General features: G+C 43.0%; 1 protein-coding gene across 2 annotated transcripts in view; it reads left to right on the top strand.

Annotated features, from left to right (window-relative positions):
* The first annotated feature begins 5 nt into the window (after positions 1-5).
* Positions 6-10,738, top strand: part of slc16a2 (solute carrier family 16 member 2) — a 68,256-nt gene continuing 57,523 nt past the window's right edge. The window contains exon 1 of one of the 2 annotated variants that reach the window (XM_061928099.2): positions 6-849. In XM_061928099.2, the coding sequence (XP_061784083.1) occupies positions 426-849 (424 nt within the window). In that variant the 5' untranslated portion in view covers positions 6-425. The remainder of the gene's footprint in view (positions 850-10,738) is intronic. The other variant, XM_061928100.2, reaches the window with a different exon arrangement.

Genomic DNA, 10,738 nt, shown 5'->3' with positions numbered 1-10,738 from the left:
GGGCGTGAGTTAGCCGCTGAATGACTGGCGGACAGGCGGCGCTGTGGACGGCGTGGACGGGACAGGACAGCCTGTGGAACATTTACTATCCCGACGGCGCATGTTGTTTGAACAATTGGCGTGAGGACGGCCTTGGTCGGAACGCGAGGGCGCTGTTGTGTTGTCGTAGGTTGATGGCCAGGAGCGAGCAAGACAGAAAAGTCAACATCTTTTCAGGACTTTTTTAAAGATCGCAATAATTCCGTTGGCATGACACATGCTGGACTGAGTGCATCGACGTGCTGTCCATGTTTCGACTGAGGGCCAATCACGTTTGCTATTCAAATCCAGGCTTATGTCAGTGACCTACATCTCATGTCTGTGCGCCAAGAGCCCGCAGTCTCCTCCGCGCTAGACCAGAGCCCACAGTCTCCTCGGCGCTAGACATGGGCAAGAAGCAGGCGCAGCCGCCAAGCGGCGAGTCCGAGACTGAAGACGATGCTAGTCTAGAAGCGGCTCCGAGGAAAGATGAGCCAGCAGCTGGCAGCGAGGGCAAAGTCCCGCAGGAGGACAGCAAAGTCCCGCAGGAGGACAGCAAAGTCCCGCAGGAGGACAGCAGCGTCCAGCTGATCGACACCGGCTGCGATCCCATCCCATGCCCGGGTCTTCAAGCAGACCCGGCGGTTCCAGTGGACAGGCACGGCGCAGGATTCGTGCCACCCGAAGGAGGTTTTGGCTGGCTGGTGGTTCTGGCAGCAACCTGGTGCAATGGGTCCATCTTTGGAATTCAGAACTCTTTTGGCATCCTGCACTTGATGCTGGTGAAGGAGCATGCGGACCCAGAGGACCAGACGTCCCAGTTCAAAGTGGGTATGTAGGATACATCTATGCAGTGTGCATGAAAGCATCCGTCTAGACAAGCTGCGGTTCAGTTCCTGGGTCGTGCCGGCTGCAGGTCTGCAATAATCAACACTATGTTAGTGTTAAGTCCTGCTGCAGGTCTGCTATAATCAACACTATGTTAGTGTTAAGTCCTGCTGCAGGTCTGCAATAATCAACACTATGTTAGTGTTAAGTCCTGCTGCAGGTCTGCTATAATCAACACTATGTTAGTGTTAAGTCCTGCTGCAGGTCTGCTATAATCAACACTGTTAGTGTTAAGTCCTGCTGCAGGTCTGCTATAATCAACACTATGTTAGTGTTAAGTCCTGCTGCAGGTCTGCTATAATCAACACTATGTTAGTGTTAAGTCCTGCTGCAGGTCTGCTATAATCAACACTATGTTAGTGTTAAGTCCTGCTGCAGGTCTGCTATAATCAACACTATGTTAGTGTTAAGTCCTGCTACAGGTCTGCTATAATCAACACTATGTTAGTGTTAAGTCCTGCTGCAGGTCTGCTATAATCAACACTATGTTAGTGTTAAGTCCTGCTGCAGGTCTGCTATAATCAACACTGTTAGTGTTAAGTTCTGCTGCAGGTCTGCTATAATCAACACTATGTTAGTGTTAAGTCCTGCTGCAGGTCTGCTATAATCAACACTATGTTAGTGTTAAGTCCTGCTGCAGGTCTGCTATAATCAACACTATGTTAGTGTTAAGTCCTGCTGCAGGTCTGCTATAATCAACACTTTGTTAGTGTTAAGTCCTGCTGCAGGTCTGCTATAATCAACACTATGTTAGTGTTAAGTCCTGCTGCAGGTCTGCTATAATCAACACTATGTTAGTGTTAAGTCCTGCTGCAGGTCTGCTATAATCAACACTATGTTAGTGTTAAGTCCTGCTGCAGGTCTGCTATAATCAACACTATGTTAGTGTTAAGTCCTGCTGCAGGTCTGCTATAATCAACACCATGTTAGTGTTAAGTCCTGCTGCAGGTCTGCTATAATCAACACCATGTTAGTGTTAAGTCCTGCTGCAGGTCTGCTATAATCAACACTATGTTAGTGTTAAGTCCTGCTGCAGGTCTGCTATAATCAACACTATGTTAGTGTTAAGTCCTGCTGCAGGTCTGCTATAATCAACACTATGTTAGTGTTAAGTCCTGCTGCAGGTCTGCTATAATCAACACTATGTTAGTGTTAAGTCCTGCTGCAGGTCTGCTATAATCAACACTGTTAGTGTTAAGTCCTACTGCAGGTCTGCTATAATCAACACTATGTTAGTGTTAAGTCCTGCTGCAGGTCTGCTATAATCAACACTATGTTAGTGTTAAGTCCTGCTGCAGGTCTGCTATAATCAACACTATGTTAGTGTTAAGTCCTGCTGCAGGTCTGCTATAATCAACACTATGTTAGTGTTAAGTCCTGCTGCAGGTCTGCTATAATCAACACTATGTTAGTGTTAAGTCCTGCTGCAGGTCTGCTATAATCAACACTATGTTAGTGTTAAGTCCTGCTGCAGGTCTGCTATAATCAACACTATGTTAGTGTTAAGTCCTGCTGCAGGTCTGCTATAATCAACACTATGTTAGTGTTAAGTTCTGCTGCAGGTCTGCTATAAATAATCAACACTATGTTAGTGTTAAGTCCTGCTGCAGGTCTGCTATAATCAACACTGTTAGTGTTAAGTCCTGCTGCAGGTCTGCTATAATCAACACTATGTTAGTGTTAAGTCCTGCTGCAGGTCTGCTATAATCAACACTGTTAGTGTTAAGTCCTGCTGCAGGTCTGCTATAATCAACACTATGTTAGTGTTAAGTCCTGCTGCAGGTCTGCTATAATCAACACTATGTTAGTGTTAAGTCCTGCTGCAGGTCTGCTATAATCAACACTATGTTAGTGTTAAGTCCTGCTGCAGGTCTGCTATAATCAACACTATGTTAGTGTTAAGTCCTGCTGCAGGTCTGCTATAATCAACACTATGTTAGTGTTAAGTCCTGCTGCAGGTCTGCTATAATCAACACTATGTTAGTGTTAAGTCCTGCTGCAGGTCTGCTATAATCAACACTATGTTAGTGTTAAGTCCTGCTGCAGGTCTGCTATAATCAACACTATGTTAGTGTTAAGTCCTGCTGCAGGTCTGCTATAATCAACACTATGTTAGTGTTAAGTCCTGCTGCAGGTCTGCTATAATCAACACTATGTTAGTGTTAAGTCCTGCTGCAGGTCTGCAATAATCAACACTATGTTAGTGTTAAGTCCTGCTGCAGGTCTGCTATAATCAACACTATGTTAGTGTTAAGTCCTGCTGCAGGTCTGCTATAATCAACACTATGTTAGTGTTAAGTCCTGCTGCAGGTCTGCTATAATCAACACTATGTTAGTGTTAAGTCCTGCTGCAGGTCTGCTATAATCAACACTATGTTAGTGTTAAGTCCTGCTGCAGGTCTGCTATAATCAACACTATGTTAGTGTTAAGTCCTGCTGCAGGTCTGCTATAATCAACACTATGTTAGTGTTAAGTCCTGCTGCAGGTCTGCTATAATCAACACTATGTTAGTGTTAAGTCCTGCTGCAGGTCTGCTATAATCAACACTATGTTAGTGTTAAGTCCTGCTGCAGGTCTGCTATAATCAACACTATGTTAGTGTTAAGTCCTGCTGCAGGTCTGCTATAATCAACACTATGTTAGTGTTAAGTCCTGCTGCAGGTCTGCAATAATCAACACTATGTTAGTGTTAAGTCCTGCTGCAGGTCTGCTATAATCAACACTATGTTAGTGTTAAGTCCTGCTGCAGGTCTGCTATAATCAACACTATGTTAGTGTTAAGTCCTGCTGCAGGTCTGCTATAATCAACACTATGTTAGTGTTAAGTCCTGCTGCAGGTCTGCTATAATCAACACTATGTTAGTGTTAAGTCCTGCTGCAGGTCTGCTATAATCAACACTGTTAGTGTTAAGTTCTGCTGCAGGTCTGCTATAATCAACACTATGTTAGTGTTAAGTCCTGCTGCAGGTCTGCTATAATCAACACTATGTTAGTGTTAAGTCCTGCTGCAGGTCTGCTATAATCAACACTATGTTAGTGTTAAGTCCTGCTGCAGGTCTGCTATAATCAACACTATGTTAGTGTTAAGTCCTGCTGCAGGTCTGCTATAAATAATCAACACTATGTTAGTGTTAAGTCCTGCTGCAGGTCTGCTATAATCAACACTATGTTAGTGTTAAGTCCTGCTGCAGGTCTGCTATAATCAACACTATGTTAGTGTTAAGTCCTGCTGCAGGTCTGCTATAATCAACACTATGTTAGTGTTAAGTCCTGCTGCAGGTCTGCTATAATCAACACTATGTTAGTGTTAAGTCCTGCTGCAGGTCTGCTATAATCAACACTATGTTAGTGTTAAGTCCTGCTGCAGGTCTGCTATAATCAACACTATGTTAGTGTTAAGTCCTGCTGCAGGTCTGCTATAATCAACACTATGTTAGTGTTAAGTCCTGCTGCAGGTCTGCTATAATCAACACTATGTTAGTGTTAAGTCCTGCTGCAGGTCTGCTATAATCAACACTATGTTAGTGTTAAGTCCTGCTGCAGGTCTGCTATAATCAACACTATGTTAGTGTTAAGTCCTGCTGCAGGTCTGCTATAATCAACACTATGTTAGTGTTAAGTCCTGCTCGGTGTTTTGTAGACCATTCCACTGGTTTTAAAGAATGAGTGACAGTAATTGCAGATCTTTCCCAAAGTCTATCTCAATGGCAATCATTGATGGTTATCCTCTGTTTCAAATGTCACAGTGTGATCATTACATTCAAACATGCATGATTATGAATACATTTGATCCTTGAAAGCCCCAAAAGTTGTAGACATTTTGTGTTTAGCTATAATTAAAATAATATAAGACACGATGCAAGCAAATGTCATAAGATTTCATCTCAATGACACGTTAGTTCAATTGAATTGACACTAGGTGACAGTGTCGCTTGGCAAACACCTTCCCACTTAATTAACAGGTGTTTTCAAAGGATATGAGGAGTTTTACTTTATTTTAGTTTTAGTACACAATAAATAACTTCACTTTACTCTGATGCGGCAATTAAATATGTTAAATTGTTATACAAAACAGTTCATTATTTTTTTATGGAGTCAGTTTGATCCTGGAGCATTTTAATTGTCCTATGAGAAATATTGTTTTGAAGTCACAAGTAGGGATGTAACAGTATCATAGATACTCTGGTATTGCTCTTTCAAAATACTCACAATATTGCCATGACGTATCAAATGAAACCTTGGTAAGTGTATTTTTTTTCTGGCGCTTTTGCGTCGGCTGGTCTGACAATAGACTACATTTCCCATAATGCTCTGCGCAGATTCCCTCTCAGATTGCCAGTCCAGCCGATCACGCCGACTTGCATATGTTGGCCCGTATTTGCGACACTATAATTTGTACTAACAGTCCTTTTTGAAATAAACTGTCCAAGAAGAAGAAGTTAGTCCAAAGCATCCGTCTTTGATGTGATGACTGTAAAAAGCAACTAACAGACAAACAATGTAAACATAATCTCTTTGGCTGAGGGAGGAAAGCGCGCCACGTTCGTCTCAAACGTTGCAAACCAAAACTGAGTCAAGGCGCGCCCCGCTGAGGGAAAATATATTTGAAGGCAGGTTAAATATCCATTTGTGAGGTATTTATATTATTATAACCTCAATTGTGAGATATTCTGTCTGAGAAATGGATATAAAAACATGTCCCCTGCAGAAAGTAAACATTTCAAGTGTTTTTCACTTGTTACACACAATGTTTCCATTGTCAGTTCACACTCACCTATATATATATATATATATATATATATATATATATATATATATATATATATATATACACATATATATATATATATATATATATATATATATAATCTGAACCTTGGTATTTACTGTGATGACGGACTGGCAGTGTGTCGCGCCCCGCCAAGGAGCAGCGAGAATACCAAGAAGGGCATATGCCAAATTTTCAAAGAGAACGGCCTACGGATCACGATTGAAGCCAACAATCAACTTCCTTGACGTCACTTTCAACCTGAGAAATAACAGCTACCAACCATTCACGAAACCCAACACAACACTCCAATACGTGCACCATGACAGCAACCACCCACCCACCACCACGAAAAGAATACCTACCGGAATCAATAAAAGGCTATCGATGCTGTCATCTAGCAAAGCTGAATTTGACCAAGCAACCCCCCGTACCAAAAAGCCCTTGATGAAAGCGGATACAATTTCACCCTCACCTATGAACCCACGCCAGGAAACCAGCCAAAAAAGAACAGAAAACGAAACGACATCATCTGGTACAACCCCCCATACAGCAAAAACGTCTCAACGAACATTGGACACAAATTCCTCAATCTGATTGACAAACACTTTCCCAAAGACAACAACCTAAGAAAAGTATTCAACAAGAACAACATTAAATTGAGCTACAGCTGCATGAACAATATACGACAAATCATCTCAAACCACAACAAAACAATTGCAAATGAGCCGTCGACCCCCAGTCAGAGCGACTCCAAAACCAACAAAGCATGTAACTGTCAAAAGAAACCTGATTGCCCCCGCAACGGGGGGTGCTTACAAACATCAGTTGTCTACCAATCTAAGGTAATACGCAAGGACATTAACACATCCGACACATATGTAGGATTAACCGAGGGAGATTTCAAAATCAGATGGAACAATCACAAGGCTTCTTTCAGGAACAAAAACCTGCGAAATACCACAGAACTCAGCAAACACATTTGGGACCTCAAAGACAATAATGTTGAATATTCAATAACATGGCAAATTCTTGCATCCAGCACACCTTACAATAGTGGTAATAAAAGATGCAACCTATGCTTGAAAGAGAAACTGTTTATTATTTACCGTCCAGACCTGTCATCCCTCAACAAGCGCAGCGAAATTGTAACAGCATGCCGCCACAGACGGAAACACCTCCTAGGTAACACATGAGCCAATCACCACGCCCCTACGCCAGCCTGTACCCACCCACTCTGTGCCCTATATAAACCATGGTATGCGAATGCTCCCATTAAAATCTCCTGATGATTGAGGGTACCCCCCCTCATGAAACAGGCCTGTAGAGATGAAAAAGTCTTGTGATTTTTTCCCCACACATACATATATATATATATATATATAGTTATATATATATATATATATATATATATATATATATATATATATATATATATATATATATATATACAAACCCCGTTTCCATATGAGTTGGGAAATTGTGCTAGATGTAAATATAAACGGAATACAATGATTTGCAAATCATTTTCAAGCCATATTCAGTTGAATATGCTACAAAGACAACATATTTGATGTTCAAACTGATAAACATTTTTTTTTTTTTTTTGCAAATAATCATTAACTTTAGAATTTGATGGCAGCAACACGTGACAAAGAAGTTGGGAAAGGTGGCAATAAATACTGATAAAGTTGAGGAATGCTCATCAAACACTTATTTGGAACATCCCACAGGTGTGCAGGCTAATTGGGAACAGGTGGGTGCCATGATTGGGTATGAAAGTAGATTCCATGAAATGCTCAGTCATTCACAAACAAGGATGGGGCGAGGGTCACCACTTTGTCAACAAATGCGTGAGCAAATTGTTGAACAGTTTAAGAAAAACCTTTCTCAACCAGCTATTGCAAGGAATTTAGGGATTTCACCATCTACGGTGCGTAATATCATCAAAGGGCTCAGAGAATCTGGAGAAATCACTGCACGTAAGCAGCTAAGCCCGTGACCTTCCATCCCTCAGGCTGTACTGCATCAACAAGCGACATCAGTGTGTAAAGGATATCACCACATGGGCTCAGGAACACTTCAGAAACCCACCGTCAGTAACTACAGTTGGTCGCTACATCTGTAAGTGCAAGTTAAAACTCTCCTATGCAAGGCGAAAACCGTTTATCAACAACACCCAGAAACGCCGTCGGCTTCACTGGGCCTGAGCTCATCTAAGATGGACTGATACAAAGTGGAAAAGTGTTCTGTGGTCTGACGAGTCCACATTTCAAATTGTTTTTGGAAACTGTGGACGTCGTGTCCTCCGGACCAAAGAGGAAAAGAACCATCTGGATTGTTATAGGTGCAAAGTGTAAAAGGCAGCATGTGTGATGGTATGGGGGTGTATTAGTGGCCAAGACATGGGTAACTTACACATCTGTGAAGGCACCATTAATGCTGAGGTACATACAGGTTTTGGAGCAACATATGTTGCCATCCAAGCAACGTTACCATGGACGCCCCTGCTTATTTCAGCAAGACAATGCCAAGCCACGTGTTACATCAACGTGGCTTCATAGTAAAAGAGTGCGGGTACTAGACTGGCCTGCCTGTAGTCCAGACCTGTCTCCCATTGAAAATGTGTGGCGCATTATGAAGCCTAAAATAGCAGAAGGGAGACCCCCGGACTGTTGAACAACTTAAGCTGTACATCAAGCAAGAATGGGAAAGAATTCCACCTGAGAAGCTTCAAAAATGTGTCTCCTCAGTTCCCAAACGTTTACTGAGTGTTGTTAAAAGGAAAGGCCATGTAACACAGTGGTGAACATGCCCTTTCCCAACTACTTTGTCACGTGTTGCAGCCATGAAATTCTAAGTTAATTATTATTTGCAAAAAAAAAAAAAAGTTTATGAGTTTGAACATCAAATATGTTGTCTTTGTAGCATATTCAACTGAATATGGTTTGAAAAGGATTTGCAAATCATTGTATTCTGTTTATATTTACATCTAACACAATTTCCCAACTCATATGGAAACAGGGTTTGTATATATATATATATATATGTATATATTAGAGATGCACGGTTTGCGGGCACAACCGCGGAGTCCGCGGATTATCCGCAGAATGGGCGGATGAAATTAAAAAAAATTAGATTTTATCCGCGGGTCGGGTCGGGCGGTTGAAATAAAAAAAAATTAGATTTTAAATAGATTCAGGCGGGTGGCAGTTAAACCAATTGGTAAATATATATACATAGTTAAATGTTGTTACCCACATACGAAAAACGAGCAGGCACCTGCAGCATATGCCACAACAGAAGAAAAAAAAAAAAAGAGATGGACACTTTTACGGCGCGGAGAAGGGACGCCTCGCCGGGGTCCGGGACCGAGGCCCCTTCCCCCGAGAGGGCCCCACCGGGAGCCGTAGCTGAGGCGATCCGCGAGAAGGGCCCGACGCACGTCCAGGGTCACCACCGCGCCCACCGCACGACACCCCGCCTCGTCCGCCTTCGCCGCGGCCGGCGTCACGCGCAGCAGGTAAGCAGCTTACCTGCCCGCCACCCCCGTGGCCGGGGGCTTGTAACAGGGGTCACTCCGCGCGCTCCGCCCGCGCAGCTTACCTGCCCGCCACCCCCGTTGTCGGGGGCGCGTAACAGGGGTCACTCCGCGCGCAGTGCGCTCACAAAAGGGGTGGGGCTCACCCTGGTTGATATAGACAGCAGCTAGGATGGTGGCCATGGAAGATGGAACCCGCTAAGGAGTGTGTAACAACCCACCTGCCGAATCAACTAGCCCTGAAAATGGATGGCGCTGGAGCGTCGGGCCCATACCCGGCCGTCGCCGGCAGCGAGACGCGCTTGGAGGTGCGCTCAGCGCGGCTCCCATATGATTGCGCACTGGTGTGCGTCTGGGTCGTGACAGCGTGGCACGCGAATGTCTGTGCTGCATTGGATCAGTCTCCTTTCTTTAACAGGCAAAAGCTTTATAACCTCACTAATGCCTTGCATCGTCTATATTAGATATATAACAACGGGCGGGTGCAGGCGGATGCGGTTCTGATTAAATTTTAGGTCGGGTGGATGGCGGATGGTTGACGACTTTCTGATGCGGTTGCGGATGAAATAATTGCCTATCCGCGCATCTCTAGTATATATATATATATATATATATATATATATATTTGTATATATATATTTATTTTAATATTTGCTTGTAACATTGGATGTTCCTGCACTATTCTTTGCACTTGATACTAATACATGTGATTAGTACATTTGAGCATTATGTTTGTGTTCAATTCCTGCCACTTCATTTCAAGTCTTTTTTTTCTTTGGACATATATGGCAATGATATGGTACCATGGCCTTAATACCGGGATAAAATGGTACCGTGAGATTTTGATACAGTTACATCCCTACTCTGGAGTCAAACGATTGTTGACTTTGGCGGTTCCACTGGACTTCTCCTGTTTTTTCCTCGCATTGGTCCAATGCAGAAGGTACTAACTATAACAAAGGACAGACTTGGCAGGACATGACTTCTCCGTGCAGGAAATAACTGCTATAAAAACAATAATTAGATTTCCAGGAATGTGTTTTGGCTGAATCTCTGCTTGGGCATCTGTTTTTTTCCGGGTACTCTGGCTTCCCCGTAACATGCACGTTAGGTTCATTGGAGACTATAAATGATCCGTAGGTGTGAATGATTATATTTATATACAATGTTCCCTATGATTGACTGAAAATGGATGGATGGACTTCGGCTGATTTTAGTTCTTTTTAAAATTTGCTACCAAAGGGGCTACAGTACCTCCACCTTTTACCAGAATACAACCATTGTTCACCCCCTTTTGCACAAATGTACGGCCCGCGGGCCGAACAGGTTTATTCCGGCCCACAGCCCGTGAGATCTCTTTGCTTGATATAAAAATGAGCTGCATTTTTTTAGTGAAAGAAAGTGCTGTTCTAAATGTGGCAAGTGTAACCCACATCACACATGACACTGTTTAAAGATGACGACTTGAAGGATTGGCTGCTACTACTCCAAGCAGTGCAGGTGCAAGTGGTGTAGCCACACA

Source organism: Nerophis lumbriciformis, linkage group LG35 (assembly GCF_033978685.3).
Source record: "Nerophis lumbriciformis linkage group LG35, RoL_Nlum_v2.1, whole genome shotgun sequence".
Taxonomy (NCBI): domain Eukaryota; kingdom Metazoa; phylum Chordata; class Actinopteri; order Syngnathiformes; family Syngnathidae; genus Nerophis; species Nerophis lumbriciformis.
The sequence above is the reverse complement of the archived record's forward strand: the minus strand, read 5'-3'. Positions and strand labels throughout refer to the sequence as shown.